Source organism: Oncorhynchus masou, chromosome 27, assembly GCF_036934945.1.
Source record: "Oncorhynchus masou masou isolate Uvic2021 chromosome 27, UVic_Omas_1.1, whole genome shotgun sequence".
Taxonomy (NCBI): domain Eukaryota; kingdom Metazoa; phylum Chordata; class Actinopteri; order Salmoniformes; family Salmonidae; genus Oncorhynchus; species Oncorhynchus masou.
In genome coordinates, this window is record NC_088238.1 from 9,809,552 (window position 1) to 9,831,793 (window position 22,242).

Consider the following 22,242-nt stretch of genomic DNA (forward strand, 5'->3'; position numbering starts at 1 on the left):
GACCACTGTTGTAACGGTGGATGACAGACCCCTGTTGTAACGGTGGATGACAGACCACTGTTGTAACGGTGGATGACAGACCGCTGTAGGAACGGTGGATGACAGACCGCTGTAGGAACGGTGGATGACAGACCGCTGTAGGAACGGTGGATGACAGACCGCTGTAGTAACGGTGGATGACAGACCGCTGTAGGAACGGTGGATGACAGACCGCTGTAGTAACGGTGGATGACAGACCGCTGTAGTAACGGTGGATGACAGACCGCTGTAGTAACGGTGGATGACAGACCGCTGTAGTAACGGTGGATGACAGACCGCTGTAGTAACGGTGGATGACAGACCGCTGTAGTAACGGTGGATGACAGACCGCTGTAGTAACGGTGGATGACAGACCGCTGTAGTAACGGTGGATGACAGACCGCTGTTGTAACGGTGGATGACAGACCTCTAACGGTGGATGACAGACCACTGTTGTAACGGTGGATGACAGACCGCTGTTGTAACGGTGGATGACAGACCGCTGTAGGAACGGTGGATGACAGACCGCTGTAGGAACGGTGGATGACAGACCGCTGTAGTAACGGTGGATGACAGACCGCTGTAGTAACGGTGGATGACAGACCGCTGTAGTAACGGTGGATGACAGACCGCTGTAGTAACGGTGGATGACAGACCGCTGTAGTAACGGTGGATGACAGACCGCTGTAGTAACGGTGGATGACAGACCGCTGTAGTAACGGTGGATGACAGACCACTGTTGTAACGGTGGATGACAGACCACTGTAGTAACGGTGGATGACAGACCACTGTAGTAACGGTGGATGACAGACCCCTGTAGTAACGGTGGATGACAGACCCCTGTAGTAACGGTGGATGACAGACCTCTAAAGGTGGATGACAGACCACTGTTGTAACGGTGGATGACAGACCGCTGTAGGAACGGTGGATGACAGACCGCTGTTGGAACGGTGGATGACAGACCGCTGTTGTAACGGTGGATGACAGACCGCTGTAGTAACGGTGGATGACAGACCGCTGTAGTAACGGTGGATGACAGACCGCTGTAGTAACGGTGGATGACAGACCGCTGTAGTAACGGTGGATGACAGACCGCTGTAGTAACGGTGGATGACAGACCGCTGTAGTAACGGTGGATGACAGACCGCTGTTGTAACGGTGGATGACAGACCGCTGTTGTAACGGTGGATGACAGACCTCTAACGGTGGATGACAGACCACTGTTGTAACGGTGGATGACAGACCACTGTAGGAACGGTGGATGACAGACCACTGTTGTAACGGTGGATGACAGACCACTGTTGTAACGGTGGATGACAGACCACTGTTGTAACGGTGGATGACAGACCACTGTTGTAACGGTGGATGACAGACCCCTGTTGTAACGGTGGATGACAGACCCCTGTTGTAACGGTGGATGACAGACCCCTGTTGTAACGGTGGATGACAGACCACTGTTGTAACGGTGGATGACAGACCCCTGTTGTAACGGTGGATGACAGACCCCTGTTGTAACGGTGGATGACAGACCCCTGTTGTAACGGTGGATGACAGACCCCTGTTGTAACGGTGGATGACAGACCCCTGTTGTAACGGTGGATGACAGACCCCTGTTGTAACGGTGGATGACAGACCCCTGTTGTAACGGTGGATTACAGACCGCTGTTGTAACGGTGGATGACAGACCCCTGTAACGGTGGATGACAGACCGCTGTTGTAACGGTGGATGACAGACCGCTGTTGTAACGGTGGATGACAGACCGCTGTTGTAACGGTGGATGACAGACCCCTGTTGTAACGGTGGATGACAGACCCCTGTTGTAACGGTGGATGACAGACCGCTGTTGTAACGGTGGATGACAGACCGCTGTTGTAACGGTGGATGACAGACCGCTGTTGTAACGGTGGATGACAGACCGCTGTTGTAACGGTGGATGACAGACCGCTGTTGTAACGGTGGATGACAGACCGCTGTTGTAACGGTGGATGACAGACCACTGTTGTAACGGTGGATGACAGACCGCTGTTGTAACGGTGGATGACAGACCACTGTTGTAACGGTGGATGACAGACCGCTGTTGTAACGGTGGATGACAGACCGCTGTTGTAACGGTGGATGACAGACCGCTGTTGTAACGGTGGATGACAGACCACTGTTGTAACGGTGGATGACAGACCGCTGTTGTAACGGTGGATGACAGACCGCTGTTGTAACGGTGGATGACAGACCGCTGTTGTAACGGTGGATGACAGACCGCTGTTGTAACGGTGGATGACAGACCGCTGTTGTAACGGTGGATGACAGACCGCTGTTGTAACGGTGGATGACAGACCACTGTTGTAACGGTGGATGACAGACCTCTGACGGTGGATGACAGACAGGACAGACCTCTAACGGTGGTGTGAACTGGAGAAATGTGGACCAGACTGACCGGCGAAGTGTTTACCTCGGTGGTCGTTACGACACCGTCACTTCCAGAAGGAATTAACGACTTTTAATAGTGGATCAAAATGTAAATATTAAGTTTTATTTTAAATAAGGAATAATATGTTGGGATGTAAATACATTTGTTTGTTGTTGTTTTGAACTTCTATTCCGTTTCTGAAAAGATGTAATATTAAAGGTTAGTTCGTGTCGTCTTTAAAGGTTTGAGCAGGGCGATCCATGTATGAACTGACTATAACCAGACAACAGCGTGTTATACCCAACTGTTACTCACAATTCAGTTTGACCAATGAGGAAATGTGATTGGTAACGCTAACCTGCCTGTTAAATATATATATACTGAACAAACATGTCAATGATTTCAACTCCGTTACAGTTCATTTAATGAAATAAATTCATTCGATCGTAATCTATTGAATTCACATGACTGGGCAGAGGCGTAGCCATGGGTGGGCCTGGGAGGGCACCCACTCAGGAGCCAGGCCCACCCAACCAGAATTAGTTTTTCCTGACAAAAGGGCTTCATTACAGACAGAAATACTGGTCAGCACCCCCCTCACATGATCCCGCAGGTGAAGAAATCAGATGTAGAGGACCTGGGCTGGCGTGGTTTCACCTGCAGTTGAGGCCGGTTGGACAGTCTCCCAAATTTACTCACTAAAACGATGTTGGATGCAGCTTATGGAAACATCTCTGGTGGACATTCCTACAGTCGGCATTCTCCCTCAACTTGAGACATCTGTGGCATGATAACACTGCACATTTTAGTGGCCTTTTGTCCCCAGCACAAGGTGCACCTGTGTCATGATCATAACGTGTAATCATCAAGGAGAAATGTTCGCTGAAAGGGGCGTGAAACAAAGTTGTGCACAACATTTCTGGGATGTTTTATTTCAGCTCCTCCCAGGAACCAACGTGTTTCGTGTCGTTGCCCTTGAATCCCAGTTATTTTCTACGGTAGTATTGATATGTCGAGTCACTTAGTGTCAAAAACACTTTCAGTTGGGGGGGGGGTTCGCTCCTCCCTGATACCTGATTATATCTGATTAGGAACTCCCCTGACCTGGTTGTCACTGTCTGAAAGGGAGACGCCAGACGTCGCCAGGCCCCTTCATGGAATGCGTTTGGCGGGAAATGAAGCCATTCGGGGTCAACAGGAGGGCACCGTTGGCCACGCCCACCACCTCAGCAGTCAACACCTTCCAACGGCATGTCCACCTGTACTTACTGTCCACCCTCTGGAGAATAATCAGTTGAACGCTAAAACTTCTCCGTGTTGCACAGTGTGTTGAGCTGTATTTGAGTGGTCTGGTATTTATGCCATTGTTACAAATTAATCCTCTTCGGCCCAGACAGCTCACCAGACCAGACTAATGGATATTCAGAAATGATCCCAGCCAGTTTACCAGACTAATGAATATTCAGAAATGATCCCAGACAGCTTACCTCACCAGACCAGACTAATGGATATGAACCCAGACAGCTTACCTCACCAGACCAGACTAATGGATATTCAGAAATGATCCCAGACAGCTTACCTCACCAGACCAGACTAATGGATATGAACCCAGACAGCTTACCTCACCAGACCAGACTAATGGATATTCAGAAATGATCCCAGACAGCTTACCTCACCAGACCAGACTAATGGATATGATCCCAGACAGTTTACCTCCAGACCAGACTAATGGATATTCAGATATGATCCAGACAGCTTACCTCACCAGACCAGACTAATGGATATTCAGAAATGATCCCAGACAGCTTACCTCACCAGACTAATGGATATGATCCCAGACAGCTTACCTCACCGGACCAGACTAATGGATATTCAGAAATGATCCCAGACAGCTTACCTCACCAGACCAGACTAATGGATATTCAGAAATGATCCCAGACAGCTTACCTCACCAGACCAGACTAATGGATATGATCCCAGACAGTTTACCTCCAGACCAGACTAATGGATATTCAGATATGATCCAGACAGCTTACCTCACCAGACCAGACTAATGGATATTCAGATATGATCCAGACAGCTTACCAGACCAGACTAATGGATATTCAGATATGATCCAGACAGCTTACCAGACCAGACTAATGGATATTCAGATATTATCACAGCCACCTCACCAGACCAGACTAATGGATATTCAGATATTATCACAGCCAGCTTACCTACAGACCAGACTAATGGATTTAAATAAAGATGATCCAGACTGGATCTAAATGTGGTGTTGGAAGAACAGAACGGATCGCATCTGGCCACCCAGAACCAGGACCGGTTGTGGAGGGGAGACTGAAGGCAGTCAAATGTTTTGGCGGACTGGAGAAGAAAACAGATGTTCATCCTGTATTAATCTGTCTTTATTGGTTCATCAAAACAACATTCAGTGTTTACTAATCCAGACACCAGGGTTTCTCCTCTCAATGGGTGAGAGGTCGTGAGGGAAAATCAATCTGGTCAGAGAACAGAGTTCCCAAACCATCTGATCAGCTTTACGTGTTTGTTTTCTTCAGATGTTGGAACAAAGTGACTGACAACCAGGCGTTAGATGCAAGTAGATCAATCTGTCGTCTTGTATTTTATTATCTGTGGTTTAACCTGAATCTCAAGGTTATATTCCACAGTGATTTAGCCATGAATGAAAAGTAAACCCAAGACACTTCACCCTCTCAGACTTTACAATATTAAAGAGCCCATCCGGTCCAATTAAATTGATCACTCAACGGACAAACCCCCCATGTCAAAATAATCATACTGGTCATAGACAGGAAGTGGAGGATACCGATCCCTTGTCAAGTCAGTCTATGAAGACGGACATGCTCAGACACTTCCCCATTGGCTCCTTCTCCGCCAGCTCTCTGCCTGGTGATTGGCTCCTGGAGGGAGTGCCATGGCCAATGCTGTCACGAGCAGAGTGGTGCAGCCTTATCCCTTGATCACAGCGATGGGTCGTAGTTTGATGGCTTTCTTGCTGATTCCAGCATCGTGACACGTGTTGACGACATCACACACGTTTTTGTACGACTCTGGAGCCTAGGAATGGTAAGAAAATACTGTTAGCCTTTTAACACTATAACCATGACGACGACACCCCCCTCACTGTAGCTATAGCATGACTAGTCTGGGCAAACCTACCCCTTCCATGACTAGTCTGGGCAAAGCCTATATCTTCCATGACTAGTCTGGGCGAAGCGAAGCCTACCCCTTCCATGACTAGTCTGGGCGAAGCGATGCCTACCGCTTCCATGACTAGTCTGGGCGAAGCGAAGCCTACCCCTTCCATGACTAGTCTGGGCGAAGCGAAGCCTACCCCTTCCATGACTAGTCTGGGCGAAGCGAAGCCTACCCCTTCCATGACTAGTCTGGGCGAAGCGACGCCTACCCCTTCCATGACTAGTCTGGGCGAAGCGAAGCCTACCCCTTCCATGACTAGTCTGGGCGAAGCGAAGCCTACCCCTTCCATGACTAGTCTGGGCGAAGCGAAGCCTACCCCTTCCATGACTAGTCTGGGCCAAGCCAAGCCTACCCCTTCCATGACTAGTCTGGGCGAAGCGAAGCCTACCCCTTCCATGACTAGTCTGGGCGAAGCGAAGCCTACCCCTTCCATGACTAGTCTGGGCGAAGCGAAGCCTACCTCTTCCATGACTAGTTTGGGCGAAGCCACCCTGATGGCGATACCCTTGTCTGCCAGCTTGTCCAACACGTCCTGGAAGTCGATGTTCCTGCGGGATTTGGCCCGAGACAGAGCCCGACCCTGGAGACAAGAGTTCAATGTTGAGTAAAAGATAAAACATGTTCTTGATAATGAACAGATGGATGCAGTCCACCGTTACTACTTGTTATAGTATGGACATACCAAGGAACACAGCGACAGAGGTAGGTGTAGTAAAGCCACAGAGAGGTGCAGTAAAGCCACAGAGATGTGTAGTAAAGCCACAGAGAGGTGTAGTAAAGCCACAGAGAGGTGCAGTAAAGCCACAGAGAGGTGCAGTAAAGCCACAGAGAGGTGCAGTAAACCCACAGAGAGGTGCAGTAAAGCCACAGAGAGGTGCAGTAAAGCCACAGAGAGGTGCAGTAAAGCCACAGAGAGGTGCAGTAAAGCCACAGAGAGGTGCAGTAAAGCCACAGAGAGGTGCAGTAAAGCCACAGAGGTGCAGTAAAGCCTTACCGCGCCGTGGCAGGTGGTGCCGAAGGTCTCTGTCATGCCCTGTTCCGTGCCCGTCAGGACGTAACTGCAGGTGCCCATCGTGCCCCCGATCAACACCGGCTGGCCTGTCAGCTGATTGGACCAGAAACAGGAAGCGTTTTAAAAACAGTCTGCATCAAAATGGCACTACTTTAGGGCCAGAGACACATAGGGCTGTCAGATTGGCCCTAAAGCAGTGCCTAAAGTAGATAGTCTATAATGTTATAGGTAACATTAAACCATAACTTAATTCTGTATTGATGTTGAGGGGGGGGGACCTGGTAGTCTACAGGGATGAGAGGGGGTACCTGGTAGTCTACAGGGATGAGAGGGGGTACCTGGTAGTCTACAGGGATGAGGGGGTACCTGGTAGTCTACAGGGATGAGGGGGTACCTGGTAGACTACAGGGATGAGGGGGTGGTACCTGGTAGTCTACAGGGATGAGGGGGTGGTACCTGGTAGTCTACAGGGATGAGGGGGAGGTACCTGGTGGTCTACAGGGATGAGAGGGTGGTACCTGGTAGTCTACAGGGATGAGGGGGTGGTACCTGGTAGTCTACAGGGATGAGAGGGGGGTACCTGGTAGTCTACAGGGATGAGGGGGTGGTACCTGGTAGTCTACAGGGATGAGAGGGGGACCTGGTAGTCTACAGGGATGAGGGGGTGGTACCTGGTAGTCTACAGGGATGAGGGGGTGGTACCTGGTAGTCTACAGGGATGAGAGGGGGGACCTGGTAGTCTACAGGGATGAGGGGGTGGTACCTGGTAGTCTACAGGGATGAGAGGGGGGACCTGGTAGTCTACAGGGATGAGGGGGTGGTACCTGGTAGTCTACAGGGATGAGGGGGTGGTACCTGGTAGTCTACAGGGATGAGAGGGGGACCTGGTAGTCTACAGGGATGAGGGGGGTGGTACCTGGTAGTCTACAGGGATGAGGGGGGTAACTGGTAGTCTACAGGGATGAGGGGGTGGTACCTGGTAGTCTACAGGGATGAGGGGGTGGTACCTGGTAGTCTACAGGGATGAGAGGGGGTACCTGGTAGTCTACAGGGATGAGGGGGTGGTACCTGGTAGTCTACAGGGATGAGGGGGAGGTACCTGGTAGTCTACAGGGATGAGGGGGTACCTGGTAGTCTACAGGGATGAGAGGGGGACCTGGTAGTCTACAGGGATGAGAGGGGGGACCTGGTAGTCTACAGGGATGAGAGGGGGGTACCTGGTAGTCTACAGGGATGAGGGGGTGGTACCTGGTAGTCTACAGGGATGAGGGGGGTGGTACCTGGTAGTCTACAGGGATGAGGGGGAGGTACCTGGTAGTCTACAGGGATGAGGGGGAGGTACCTGGTAGTCTAAAGGGATGAGAGTGGGGTACCTGGTAGTCTACAGGGATGAGGGGGTGGTGTGGAGGGAAGGCCCGGGTGGATCCCTTGCGATGCAGCAGTAGAGTCTTCTGTTTCCCATCGACCATGTGTTCCTCCACCTTGGCGATGTTATGAGACACGTCATAGATCACATGCATATCCAGGTCATCAGGGGTCGTGGTGAACACCTTGGCAAACGCCTGGAGGAGACAGACGCGGAGAAGTCACACTGGAGGGGTCAGTTACCCGTCCCAGGTGCGGTCAGTCACCCGTCTCAGGTGGGGTCAGTTAGGGTCAGTTACCTGTCTCAGTTAGGGTCAGTTACCTGTCTCAGGTGCGGTCATTTACCTGTCTCAGGTGCGGTCAGTTACCTGTCTCAATTAGGGTCAGTTACCTGTCTCAATTAGGGTCAGTTACCTGTCTCAATTAGGGTCAGTTACCTGTCTCAATTAGGGTCAGTTACCTGTCTCAATTAGGGTCAGTTACCTGTCTCAATTAGGGTCAGTTACCTGTCTCAATTAGGGTCAGTTACCTGTCTCAATTAGGGTCAGTTACCTGTCTCAATTAGGGTCAGTTACCTGTCTCAATTAGGGTCAGTTACCTGTCTCAATTAGGGTCAGTTACCTGTCTCAATTAGGGTCAGTTACCTGTCTCAATTAGGGTCAGTTACCTGTCTCAATTAGGGTCAGTTACCTGTCTCAGGTGCGGTCAGTTACCTGTCTCAATTAGGGTCAGTTACCTGTCTCAATTAGGGTCAGTTACCTGTCTCAATTAGGGTCAGTTACCAGTCTCAGGTGCGGTCAGTTACCAGTCTCAGGTGCGGTCAGTTACCAGTCTCAGGTGCGGTCAGTTACCTGTCTCAGGTGCGGTCAGTTACCTGTCTCAGGTGCGGTCAGTTACCTGTCTCAGGTGCGGTCAGTTACCCGTCTCAGGTGCGGTCAGTTACCTGTCTCAGGTGCGGTCAGTTAGGGTCAGTTACCCGTCTCAGGTAGGGTCAGTTACCTGTCTCAGGTGCGGTCAGTTAGGGTCAGTTACCCGTCTCAGGTAGGGTCAGTTACCTGTCTCAGGTGCGGTCAGTTACCTGTCTCAGGTAGGGTCAGTTACCCGTCTCAGGTAGGGTCAGTTACCTGTCTCAGGTGCGGTCAGTTAGGGTCAGTTACCCGTCTCAGGTAGGGTCAGTTACCTGTCTCAGGTGCGGTCAGTTAGGGTCAGTTACCCGTCTCAGGTAGGGTCAGTTACCCGTCTCAGGTAGGGTCAGTTACCTGTCTCAGGTGCGGTCAGTTACCTGTCTCAGGTAGGGTCAGTTACCCGTCTCAGGTGCGGTCAGTTACCCGTCTCAGGTGCGGTCAGTTACCCGTCTCAGGTAGGGTCAGTTACCTGTCTCAGGTGCGGTCCGTTAGGGTCAGTTACCTGTCTCAGGTGCGGTCAGTTACCAGTCTCAGGTGCGGTCAGTTACCTGTCTCAGGTGCGGTCCGTTAGGGTCAGTTACCTGTCTCAGGTAGGGACAGTTACCTGTCTCAGGTGCGGTCAGTTAGGGTCAGTTACCCGTCTCAGGTAGGGTCAGTTACCCGTCTCAGTTAGGGTCAGTTACCCGTCTCAGTTAGGGTCAGTTACCCGTCTCAGTTAGGGTCAGTTACCAGTCTCAGGTAGGGTCAGTTACCTGTCTCAGGTGCGGTCAGTCACCTGTCTCAGGTGCGGTCCGTTAGGGTCAGTTACCCGTCTCAGTTAGGGTCAGTTACCCGTCTCAGTTAGGGTCAGTTACCCGTCTCAGTTAGGGTCAGTTACCCGTCTCAGTTAGGGTCAGTTACCTGTCTCAGGTGCGGTCAGTCACCTGTCTCAGGTGCGGTCAGTCACCTGTCTCAGGTGCGGTCCGTTAGGGTCAGTTACCCGTCTCAGGTGCGGTCCGTTAGGGTCAGTTACCTGTCTCAGGTGCGGTCAGTTACCAGTCTCAGGTGCGGTCAGTTACCTGTCTCAGGTGCGGTCAGTTACCTGTCTCAGGTGCGGTCCGTTAGGGTCAGTTACCTGTCTCAGGTGCGGTCAGTTAGGGTCAGTTACCTGTCTCAGGTAGGGACAGTTACCTGTCTCAGGTGCGGTCCGTTAGGGTCAGTTACCTGTCTCAGGTGCGGTCCGTTAGGGTCAGTTACCTGTCTCAGGTAGGGTCAGTTACCAGTCTCAGGTAGGGTCAGTCACCTGTCTCAGGTGCGGTCCGTTAGGGTCAGTTACCAGTCTCAGTTAGGGTCAGTTACCTTTCTCAGGTGCGGTCCGTTAGGGTCAGTTACCTGTCTCAGGGGCGGTCAGTTACCTGTCTCAGGTGCGGTCCGTTAGGGTCAGTTACCTGTCTCAGTTAGGGTCAGTTACCTGTCTCAGGTGCGGTCAGTCACCTGTCTCAGGTGCGGTCAGTCACCTGTCTCAGGTGCGGTCCGTTAGGGTCAGTTACCCGTCTCAGGTGCGGTCCGTTAGGGTCAGTTACCTGTCTCAGGTGCGGTCAGTTACCAGTCTCAGGTGCGGTCAGTTACCTGTCTCAGGTGCGGTCAGTTACCTGTCTCAGGTGCGGTCCGTTAGGGTCAGTTACCTGTCTCAGGTGCGGTCAGTTAGGGTCAGTTACCTGTCTCAGGTAGGGACAGTTACCTGTCTCAGGTGCGGTCCGTTAGGGTCAGTTACCTGTCTCAGGTGCGGTCCGTTAGGGTCAGTTACCTGTCTCAGGTAGGGTCAGTTACCAGTCTCAGGTAGGGTCAGTCACCTGTCTCAGGTGCGGTCCGTTAGGGTCAGTTACCAGTCTCAGTTAGGGTCAGTTACCTTTCTCAGGTGCGGTCCGTTAGGGTCAGTTACCTGTCTCAGGGGCGGTCAGTTACCTGTCTCAGGTGCGGTCCGTTAGGGTCAGTTACCTGTCGTGTGAGGAAGGTCATAGAGGAACGGTTGACCCAGGCATAGTTGCCGGCAGCGGCCATTCCTTTCAGGTAGTCTTGTCCCTCCTCTGAAAAGATACGGGCGCACGCCAGCTGACGATCGTTCACCTGGATCTTGTCTCGCTTCATCGCCTTCTCCATGGCAACCAGGGCATCTACCAGAACATATACAGTACCAGTCAAAAGTTGGGACACCGAATTATTCAAGGGTTGTTCTTCAGTGGCTTCAGGAAGTATTCAGACCCCTTGACTTTTTCCACATTTTGTTACGTGACAAACTTATTCTAAAATGGATTCAATTGTCCCCCCACAATCTGCACACAATGCCCCATAATGACAAAGTAAAAAGGTTTTTGCTAATTTCTAAAAAAAACGATATCACATTTACCTAAGTATTCAGACCCTTAATTCAGTACCTTGTTGCAGCACCTTGGGCAGTAATTACAGGCTCGAGTCTTCTTGGGTCTGACCCTACAAGCTTGGCACACCTGTATTTGGGGAGTTTATCCCATTCTTCTCTGCAGATCCTCTCAAGCTCTGTCAGGTTGGATGGGGAGCGTCACTGCACAGCTATTTTCAGGTCTCTCCAGAGATGTTGGATTGGGTTCAAGTTTGGGCTCTGGCTGGGCCACTCAAGGACTTTCAGAGACTTGTCCTAAAGCCACTCCTGTGTTGTCTTGGCTGGCCACTGTGTTCTTGGGGACCTTCAATGCTGCAGAAATGTTTTGGTACCCTTGCCCAGATCTGTGCCTCGACACAATCCTGTCTCTGAGCTCTGTGGACAACTCCTTCGACCTCATGACTTGGTTTTTGCTCTGACATCCACTGTCAACTGTGGGACCTTATATAGACAGGTGTGTACCTTTCCAAATCATGTCCAATCAATTGAATTGACCACAGGTGGCCTCCAATCAAATTGTAGAAACATTTCAAGGATGATCAATGGAAACAGAATGCACTTGAGCTCAATGTCAAGTCTCACAGCAAAGGGTCTGAATACTTATATACGGTATGCGTTTTTCTAATGAACCGTTTTCCCTTATGGGTTAGTGTATTTATTTCACCCACTTTAGAACAAAGCCATAACCTATTTTTTTCCCCTCAATGTATATTTTTACCTTTATTTAACCAGGTAAGTCATTGAAAAACACAGCAATAACAACCTAATTTACAGCAACAACAACCTGACCAAGACAAGAACCAATACACCGCGCAGCAACGCAGACAAGAACCAATACACCGCGCAGCAACGCAGACAAGAACCAATACACCTCGCAGCAACGCAGACAAGAACCAATACACCGCGCAGCAACGCAGACAAGAACCAATACACCGCGCAGCAACGCAGACAAGAACCAATACACCGCGCAGCAACGCAGACAAGAACCAATACACCGCGCAGCAACGCAGACAAGAACCAATACACCGCGCAGCAACGCAGACAAGAACCAATACACCGCGCAGCAACGCAGACAAGTGACCACGTTACAGACAATTCTTTAAAAACGAAACAAAAATGCATATTTCCAACATGGGTAGAGAGAGCAGTCCTACCTGTCGCCACCTGGTGGCCCAGCCCCCTGCTGCCACTGTGGATCATCACACACACCTGGCCCTTGTGGTCGATGCCCATCTTCTTAGCAGCATAGTCATTATAGATCTCATCCACCACCTGGATCTCAGCGTAGTGGTTCCCTGCCCCCAGAGTACCCAGCTGGAATAAGGACAGGTCATTATAGATCTCTGCCCCCAGAGTACCCAGCTGGAAAAAGGACAGGTCATTATAGATCTCTGCCCCCAGAGTACCCAGCTGGAATAAGGACAGGTCATTATAAGTTAGGGAGTGGCGTTACTTGAGGCAGGCCACTCTTCTTGGCCTTGGAGGAGACCTTGTTGGGGGTCAGGGGTCAGGGTTAGTTAGGGAGTGGTGTTACCTGAGGAAGGCCTCTCTTCTTGGCCTTGGAGGAGACCTTGTTGGGGTCGGCCTGCAGCATCCTGCCATACTCCTCACAGTGCTCCTTATCCTCTGCCCAGGCATAGCCTTCTCTCAGGGACCAGTCCACTCCCATCTCTAGAGCCTCCTCTAGATCCCTGTAACAGACAAGGTATCAGTCTCTACATAGCCTTCTCTCAGGGACCAGTCCACTCCCATCTCTAGAGCCTCCTCTAGATCCCTGTAACAGACAAGGTATCAGTCTCTACATAGCCTTCTCTCAGGGACCAGTCCCCTCCCATCTCTAGAGCCTCCTCTAGATCCCTGTAACAGACAAGGTATCAGTCTCTACATAGCCTTCTCTCAGGGACCAGTCCACTCCCATCTCTAGAGCCTCCTCTAGATCCCTGTAACAGACAAGGTATCAGTCTCTACATAGCCTTCTCTCAGGGACCAGTCCACTCCCATCTCTAAAGCCTCCTCTAGATCCCTGTAACAGACAGCCTCCTCTCAGGGACCAGTATTGGTGTATTGGTGTCTGTAGACAGCAGGGTATTGGTGTCTGTAGACAGCAGTGTATTGGTGTCTGTAGACAGCAGGGTATTGGTGTCTGTAGACAGCAGGGTATTGGTGTCTGTAGACAGCAGGGTATTGGTGTATTGGTGTCTGTAGACAGCAGGGTATTGGTGTCTGCAGACAGCAGGGTATTGGTGTCTGCAGACAGCAGGGTATTGGTGTCTGTAGACAGCAGGGTATTGGTGTCTGTAGACAGCAGGGTATTGGTGCCTGTAGACAGCAGGGTATTGGTGCCTGTAGACAGCAGGGTATTGGTGTATTGGTGTCTGTAGACAGCAGGGTATTGGTGTATTGGTGCCTGTAGACAGCAGGGTATTGGTGTCTGTAGACAGCGGGGTATTGGTGTCTGTAGACAGCAGGGTATTGGTGTCTGTAGACAGCAGGGTATTGGTGTCTGTAGACAGCAGGGTATTGGTGTATTGGTGCCTGTAGACAGCAGGGTATTGGTGTATTGGTGTCTGCAGACAGCAGGGTATTGGTGTATTGGTGCCTGTAGACAGCAGGGTATTGGTGTATTGGTGTCTGCAGACAGCAGGGTATTGGTGTATTGGTGTCTGCAGACAGCAGGGTATTGGTGTATTGGTGCCTGTAGACAGCAGGGTATTGGTGTATTGGTGCCTGTAGACAGCAGGGTATTGGTGTATTGGTGCCTGTAGACAGCAGGGTATTGGTGTATTGGTGCCTGTAGACAGCAGGGTATTGGTGTATTGGTGCCTGTAGACAGCAGGGTATTGGTGTATTGGTGCCTGCAGACAGCAGGGTATTGGTGTATTGGTGTCTGCAGACAGCAGGGTATTGGTGTATTGGTGTCTGTAGACAGCAGGGTATTGGTGTATTGGTGTCTGCAGACAGCAGGGTATTGGTGTATTGGTGTCTGTAGACAGCAGGGTATTGGTGTATTGGTGTCTGCAGACAGCAGGGTATTGGTGCCTGCAGACAGCAGGGTATTGGTGTATTGGTGTCTGCAGACAGCAGGGTATTGGTGTCTGCAGACAGCAGGGTATTGGTGTCTGCAGACAGCAGGGTATTGGTGTATTGGTGTCTGTAGACAGCAGGGTATTGGTGTCTGCAGACAGCAGGGTATTGGTGCCTCCTTACTTGGCGGTCATAGGGATGACTCCCTTGGAGCCGACTCCTACAGGGATGTGGTCAAACAGGGCCTGAGCCAGCTGCTCCTTGACAGGCTGGACGTCTCCCTCGTCGAGGTTGGTCCTTAGTAGACGCACTCCACAGTTAATATCAAACCCCACACCACCTAGCACACACACACACACACAGTTAATGTCAAAACCCACACCAGAGATTAGACAGGACAGCCTGTTGGACTGTGTGTATCCTCTGTACCTGGGGATACCACAGCGTTGGGGTCGCTCATGTCGAAGGCAGCCATGTTTCCGATGGCGAACCCATACCCCGAGTGGCAGTCTGGCAGGCCGATGGACTTCTGAGGGAGAGAGAGAGAGGTTTGGGGACACTATTAGGCCTTGTTTCCTGGACACAGGTTAAGAGAAATCCTGGACTGACAAGCAAACTAATTGGAGAATCTCCATTGAAAGTCCTTCTTAGTCCATGACAAGGCTGAATGTGTGTCTGGGGGAAACAGGTGAGATATTACAGTGTGTCAATGTGTTAGTTTATAGCTAGTTAGATAACGGTGGTCAGCATCATCTCCACTGATTTGTGTTAAGGACTGATCCGGACCAGACATCTACTTACATGGACTATACCCGGCAGAGCTGCAACGTTACCAATCTGTTTCATGGCAGGGAGAAACCCACCAAAACCTGACGACAATAACGACAACAACCAAATCAGTCAGATCAACGGGGAAAGCAATACAGGAGCGGGCTTGTCTGTTAACATGGCATCATGTGTGTTGTTGTTGTTGTCTACCTCCTCCTTTACACGCGTTACGCAGCTCCTCAAACATCAGCTTCTCCAGGGACTCGTTGACATAAAACACTCCTTCCACCTGGAATGAAATGGGAAGGATTTGATGAGCTGTCAAGTCCATACGCCATATTAGGTTAGCTAAATTAGATAGCTTATGTAGCTACTATGCTCTTACAACTTATCTGCATACAAAAGACAAGAGCAACAATAACAGAGTCAAGCTGGATAGTAGCAAGCCACGTCTGAAGCTATCAAACGACGGACATGTGCTAACGTTAATTCATTCCATATAAGTTCGTTTTAGATTATTCACCTGCATATTTGGAACGAAACCTTTCTTGATTCGCCAGCAGTTCTTGTCAATCTTGTCCAAATATTGTAACTCGTCATTGTACGATCGACTCATGATATGATTATGTAGCTAGCTGTTTATTTCACTTATATTTCAGCAGTGTCTGATTCTGTTCTGAACCAACAAACTACAACTACGGCAACTCAGAGGCGTCCGTACAAAACGCGTTTTTGGAAAGCTGAATAATGACGCAGCTGTAAATGTTTTTAAATGAATCGCGTTTATTTTTGAATGGATTGAAATATCGATCTTGGATGACACCATATTATAGTCGTGCCTAACAAATACATGTTCTCTAATATCCTAGCAAAGTTTTATTTTTTGAAAACATTTGTGGTTATTATTTTCCTATATTAGTCTTTTTGACATTCCGTAGTTGAAGTCAGAATGCTAATCTCCTTCCGTAGTTGAAGTCAGAACGCTAATCTCCTTCCGTAGTTGAAGTCAGAACGCTAATCTCTTTCCGTAGTTGAAGTCAGAACGCTAATCTCTTTCCGTAGTTGAAGTCAACGCTAATCTCTTTCCGTAGTTGAAGTCAACTATTTGATAACATTTGTTGACCATCTAGCTTCTGTCAATGCCTCTTCTATCTTCTCGATTGTAATACGGGGAAATCTTCAACTATCTCTACTTGCAATTAAGACCTCTTTAGTTAACATGAACTGTATGGCGTGAAATGATTAAGGCTTGCAAGAAGTTAATAACAAAAGACAACAACTAAACTAAAGTAAGTGAAATGCTGCTGGCTCGCTAGCTACCAGATAGGTTAACCAGCTAGCTGCTCTTCTACATGTAGGTTTGCATTGTTCAAGCTCGATAAACACCATCATACCAGAAGTGTGCTGTGCATAACGAAACGTATCTGTATACTGTAGGAATATCTAGGCCAATGTACCTGCAATAACGTTAGATTGTTACACTGATGAATGTTACCATTTTACTTTCATAATTCAGTCTTAACACAGTTGGCAAAAATGAAAATGAAAGAATCCCAGCTGGCATTGTGTTTCTACTGTAAAGAGATGACTTGGCGTTGCCAAGTGTTTTCTACTTCATTGTGAATACTGACATCATGCTCAGAAAGTTGGGCGCTTTGTGAAAGGGTGTTTTGGAAGATGACCGTTATGATTCATGATGAACCAGGGAGAGAAGACCACAATTGGGTCTGAATGATTGAATTTGTGTCCTTAAAATGTCTGATCGTGTTCTGTGTGTTGGTTACCTCACCCTGTCCCATCGGTCTCTCTCTCTCCCTTTCTGTCTCTCCCCCTCCCTGTCTGTCGGTCTCTCTCATAAGCATGAAACTACGTGTGAGGATAAACAAGCAGACCAGCCGGGTGAAGCTGGAGGGAGAGGAGCCCACTCTGACAGAGCTCAACGTTCAAATCAGAGAGATCCTTCTGCCTTCACATGGCCTCAGGTTAGTTAGACCCTCAGGTTAGTTAGACCCTCAGGTTAGTTAGTCCCTCAGGTTAGTTAGACCCTCAGGTTAGTTAGACCCTCAGGTTAGTTAGTCCCTCAGGTTAGTCCCTCAGGTTAGTTAGTCCCTCAGGTTAGCTAGACCCTCAGGTTAGTTAGACCCTCAGGTTAGTTAGACCCTCAGGTTAGCTAGTCCCTCAGGTTAGTCCCTCAGGTTAGTTAGTCCCTCAGGTTAGCTAGACCCTCAGGTTAGTTAGACCCTCAGGTTAGTTAGTCCCTCAGGTTAGTTAGACCCTCAGGTTAGTTAGTCCCTCAGGTTAGTTAGTCCCTCGGGTTAGTTAGACCGTCAGGTTAGTTAGACCCTCAGGTTAGTTAGTCCCTCAGGTTAGTTAGTCCCTCAGGTTAGTTAGACCCTCAGGTTAGTTAGACCCTCAGGTTAGTTAGACCCTCAGGTTAGTTAGACCCTCAGGTTAGCTAGTCCCTCAGGTTAGTCCCTCAGGTTAGTTAGTCCCTCAGGTTAGTTAGACCCTCAGGTTAGTCCCTCAGGTTAGTTAGTCCCTCAGGTTAGTTAGTCCCTCGGGTTAGTTAGTCCCTCGGGTTAGTTAGTCCCTCACGTTAGTCCCTCGGGTTAGTCCCTCAGGTTAGTCCCTCAGGTTAGTCCCTCAGGTTAGTTAGTCAGTCCCTCAGGTTAGTTAGTCCCTCACGTTAGTCCCTCGGGCTAGTTAGTCCCTCACATTAGTCCCTCAGGTTAGTCCCTCAGGTTAGTTAGTCCCTCAGGTTAGTCTCTCAGGTTAGTCTCTCAGGTTAGTTAGTCCCTCAGGTTAGTCCCTCACATTAGTCCCTCAGGTTAGTCTCTCAGGTTAGTCTCTCAGGTTAGTTAGTCCCTCAGGTTAGTCCCTCAGGTTAGTCTCTCAGGTTAGTTAGTCCCTCAGGTTAGACATTTTCTCCTTCTGTTGCTAAAGGGCAGTTCCATGGTCGACTCAGATTTTCACTCTAAAATGTCTGCCGAACAAAAAACATTGATTTCAAAGTTGAACAAACCACACAACTCTATGCACAAGGATGACTTTTAAAAATGCCCACTTACAATTTTCCAAAAAAAACTGGCCAGAAACTAAGTTTGCTAGCAGAATAAAACTAGGGGAGATTTGACTGTAATTCTGGAACCAAACTGCATCTGGAGGTTTTTCCAGTAAATGTGGTCTTCTGAAATGTATTGTGTAAATTGTTCAAAGAGGTCATTGTTCATAGTTGTATGGTTTATTAAACTTAGAAATCAATGATTTGTGTTTAGCAAACATTTCAAAGTGAAAAATCGATGTCTCGGTGTAATTCCGTTCGCGTGGCAGGTTATTTTAAAGGTTTAACTTGGCAGTCGCTGTGTATTATTTGTGTTTATATATTGTTAGTAAAGTATGAGGACCACATGTTGAATGCTGTAAAGTTGACCCATAGTGGTTGGGGCTCAGATCCTAACTCTCCTCTGTCCTCCACAGCCCAGACACAGAGTTCACCTTGTCCCTGAACGGCTCAGATCTTCTATCTGACTCTGGTCAGACTTTGTCCTCCTGTGGCATCGTTACTGGGGACCTGGTCTGTGTCATCTTGCCTCCATCTGTGGCTGTGCCCTCTGCCCCCTCCGCTGCCCCTGCTCCCTCAGGCTTCCCTGCCCCCTCCGCTGCCCCTGCTCCCTCAGCCCGCCAGTCACCCAGCAACAACAGCAGCAGCAGCAGTAGTAAAACTGGGCTGTACCAAGCTGTACACCCACCAGCCCAACGCTCCAGTGAGGTGAGCCCTCCTCTCCTAACACCGGTAGTATATTATATTACAGTATAGTAGTAGTAGACTATAGTAGTAGTATATTACAATACAAGTATTCAGACCCCTTGACTTTTTCCACATTTTGTTAAGTTACAACCTTATTCTATAATTGATTCAATTATTTTTTTCCTCTTCAATCTACACACAATACCCCATAATGACATCACAATACCCCATAATGACATCACAATACCCCATAATGACATCACAATACCCCATAATGACAAGGTGAAAACAGATTTTTAGATTTTTTTGCAAATGTATACCAAAAAAGATACCTTATTTACATAAGTATTCAGACTCTTTGCTATGAGACTCAAAATTGAGCTCAGGTGCATCCTGTTTCCATTGATCAACCTTGAGATGTTTCTACAACTTGATTGGAGTCCACCTGTGGTAAATTCAATTGATTGGACATGATTTGGAAAGGCACACACCTGTCTATATATAAGGTCCCTCAGTTGACAGTGCATGTCAGAGCAAAAACCAAGCCATGAGGTCGAAGGAGTTGTCCACAGAGCTCAGAGACAGGATTGTGTCGAGGCACATGTCTGGGGAAGGGTACCAATTAATTTCTGCAGCATTGAAGGTCCCCAAGAACACAGTGGCCTCCATTTTTAAATGGAAGAAGTTTGGAACCACCAAGACTCGAGCAGGGACATGGTCAAGGAGCTGACCAAGAACCCGATGGTCACTCTGACAGAGCTCCAGAGTTTCTCTGTGGAGATGGGACAACCTTCCAGAAGGACAACCATCTCTGCAGCACTCCACCAATCAGGCCTTTATTCTAGGGTGGCCAGATAAAAGCCACTCCTCTATAGAAGGCACATGACAACCCGCTTGGAGTTTGCCAAAAGGCACCAAAAGACTCCCAGACCAGGAGAAACAAGGTTCTCTGGTCTGATGAAACCAACTGATTGAACTGTTTGGTCTGAAGGCCAAGTGTCACGTCTGGAGGAAACCTGCCACCATCCCTACGGTGAAGCATGGTGGTGGCAGCATCGTGCTGTGGGGATGTTATTCAGCGGCAGGGACTGGGAGACTAGTCAGGATCGAGGGAAAGATGAACAGAGCAAAGTACAGAGAGATCCTTGAATGAAACCTGCTCCAGAGCTCTCAGGACCTCAAACTGGGGCGAAGGTTCACCTTCCAACAGGACAACGACCCTAAGCACACAGACAAGACAATGCAGGAGTGGCTTCGGGACAAATCTCTGAATGTCCTTGAGTGGCCCAGCCAGAGCCCGGACTTGAACCCGATCAAACATTTCTGGAGAGTCCTGAAAATAGCTGTGCAGCGATGCTACCCATCCAACCTGACAGAGCTTGAGAGGATCTGCAGAGAATAATGGGAGGAACTCCCCAAAAACAGGTATGCCAAGCTTGTAGTGTCATACCCAAGAAGACTGGAGGCTGTAATCGCTGCCAAATGTGCTTCAACAAAGTACTGAATTAAGGTTCTGAATACTTATGTAAATGTGATATTTCAGTTTTTTTTTAATGTCTTAACCTGTTTTTGCTTTCTCATTATGGGCTATTGTGCAGATTGAGAGGGGGAAACAATGTAATGTAATATGTATGTGTGTGTGTGTGTGTGTGTGTGTGTGTGGTGTGGTGTAAATCGTATGCTTTTACTGTGAGTTTTGTTTTACTCTAGGACACTGCTGTTGACTTTCTTCTCAGTACCAGATAGTCACCATGCTGATTTGTGTTGTTGATCCAGGCCAGCACCAGCATGGGGGTGGAGCCTGAACAGGAAGTGGTCAGAGAGGAGGAGGAGGAGCAGGAAGAAGAGGCAGGTCAGTGGGTGTGGGAGCCCATGCTGTGTGGGGAGGCCGAAGGAGGGAAGGTACCCCATTCCCTGGAGGTGCTGTACCACCAGGCTCAGAGCAGCAGTACCTGTGATGCCCTGATGGTGGCAGTCCACCTCCTGATGCTGGAGACTGGCTTCCTGTGTCAGGTAAGCCTCTACAGGAGACTGGGGGAGACGATCTCAATTGAATACTCCTCGCATTCCTCTCTGATTCCTTCCTCAAAACCCATTGAAGGAGAAGGTCAGGTGGGAGGGACCTCTGGCTTTCTCATCCAATGGGTTTGAGAAGGAGGCGAGGAGAGAGGACGCCAGGAGTATGCAATCGAGTTTCTCTCTGGGATTTGCATCCCAAATAGTGCACTACTGTTGACCAGAACCCTATTCCCTAAATTGTGTGTGTGTGTGTGTGTGTGTGTGTGTGTGTGTGTATGTAGGGCTCTGAGGGGCGTCCTGGTGAGATGCCAGCTGGGTGGAGGGCACCAGGAGGGCTGTACAGACTGCAGTATGCCCATCCTCTCTGTGACGACAGCCTGGCCTTGGTCCTAGCTGTCCCCATGGGAACCGTTCTGGTTATCAACGGTCAGTCTCACTGTTTCTCAAAGCTGTGTCCCAAATTGGGTTTATTACTTCTGACCAGGGACCATAGGGGGTCATCTGGAAGGGCTCTATAGGGGGCCATCTGGAAGCACCATAGAACTCTATAGGGGCCATCTGGAAGGACCGTAGGGGTCTATAGGGGACCATCTGGAAGGACCGTAGGGCTCTATAGGGGCCATCTGGAAGGGCTTGATAGGGGGCCATCTGGAAGGGCTCTATAGGGGGCCATCTGGAAGGGCTCGATAGGGGGCCATCTGGAAGGGCTCTATAGGGGCCATCTGGAAGGACCATAGGGCTCTATAGGGGCCATCTGGAAGGACCATAGGGCTCTATAGGGGCCATCTGGAAGGGCTCTATAGGGGCCATATGGAAGGACCATAGGGCTCTATAGGGGCCATCTGGAAGGACCATAGGGCTCTATAGGGGCCATCTGGAAGGGCTCTATAGGGGCCATATGGAAGGACCATAGGGCTCTATAGGGGCCATCTGGAAGGACCATAGAACTCTATAGGGGCCATCTGGAAGGACCGTAGGGCTCTATAGGGGACCATCTGGAAGGACCGTAGGGCTCTATAGGGGGCAATCTGGAAGGTCCGTAGGGCTCTATAGGGGCCATCTGGAAGGGCTCTATAGGTGGCCATCTGGAAGGGCTCGATAGGGGGCCATCTGGAAGGGCTCGATAGGGGGCCATCTGGAAGGGCTCGATAGGGGGCCATCTGGAAGGGCTCGATAGAGGGCCATCTGGAAGGGCTCGATAGGGGGCCATCTGGAAGGGCTCGATAGGGGGCCATCTGGAAGGGCTCGATAGGGGGCCATCTGGAAGGGCTCGATAGGGGGCCATCTGGAAGGGCTCGATAGGGGGCCATCTGGAAGCGCTCGATAGGGGGCCATCTGGAAGGGCTCTATAGGGGGCC

General features: G+C 49.7%; 3 protein-coding genes across 3 annotated transcripts in view; 2 read left to right on the forward strand and 1 right to left on the reverse strand.

The window, feature by feature from the left end:
- LOC135515598 (uncharacterized protein KIAA0930 homolog) overlaps positions 1-22,242 on the forward strand; it is a 504,429-nt gene that overhangs the window by 362,227 nt on the left and 119,960 nt on the right. The window lies entirely within an intron of this gene.
- Positions 5,021-15,831, reverse strand: LOC135515600 (RNA-splicing ligase RtcB homolog). The gene is made up of 12 exons (XM_064939223.1): positions 15,641-15,831; positions 15,328-15,406; positions 15,151-15,218; positions 14,779-14,878; positions 14,533-14,689; positions 12,860-13,016; positions 12,480-12,639; positions 10,905-11,080; positions 8,031-8,219; positions 6,640-6,750; positions 6,106-6,225; positions 5,021-5,504 (listed from the first exon to the last, which is right to left on the reverse strand). The coding sequence occupies exons 1-12, from the start codon at positions 15,731-15,733 to the stop codon at positions 5,397-5,399; spliced, it is 1,518 nt and encodes a 505-aa protein (XP_064795295.1). The 5' UTR covers positions 15,734-15,831; the 3' UTR covers positions 5,021-5,396.
- LOC135515597 (F-box only protein 7-like) overlaps positions 16,976-22,242 on the forward strand; it is a 38,261-nt gene continuing 32,994 nt past the window's right edge. Inside the window, 4 exon segments of the mRNA XM_064939218.1 lie at positions 16,976-17,099; positions 18,595-18,886; positions 20,642-20,878; positions 21,166-21,310. Coding sequence (XP_064795290.1) covers positions 16,978-17,099; positions 18,595-18,886; positions 20,642-20,878; positions 21,166-21,310 — 796 coding nt within the window. The 5' untranslated portion in view covers positions 16,976-16,977.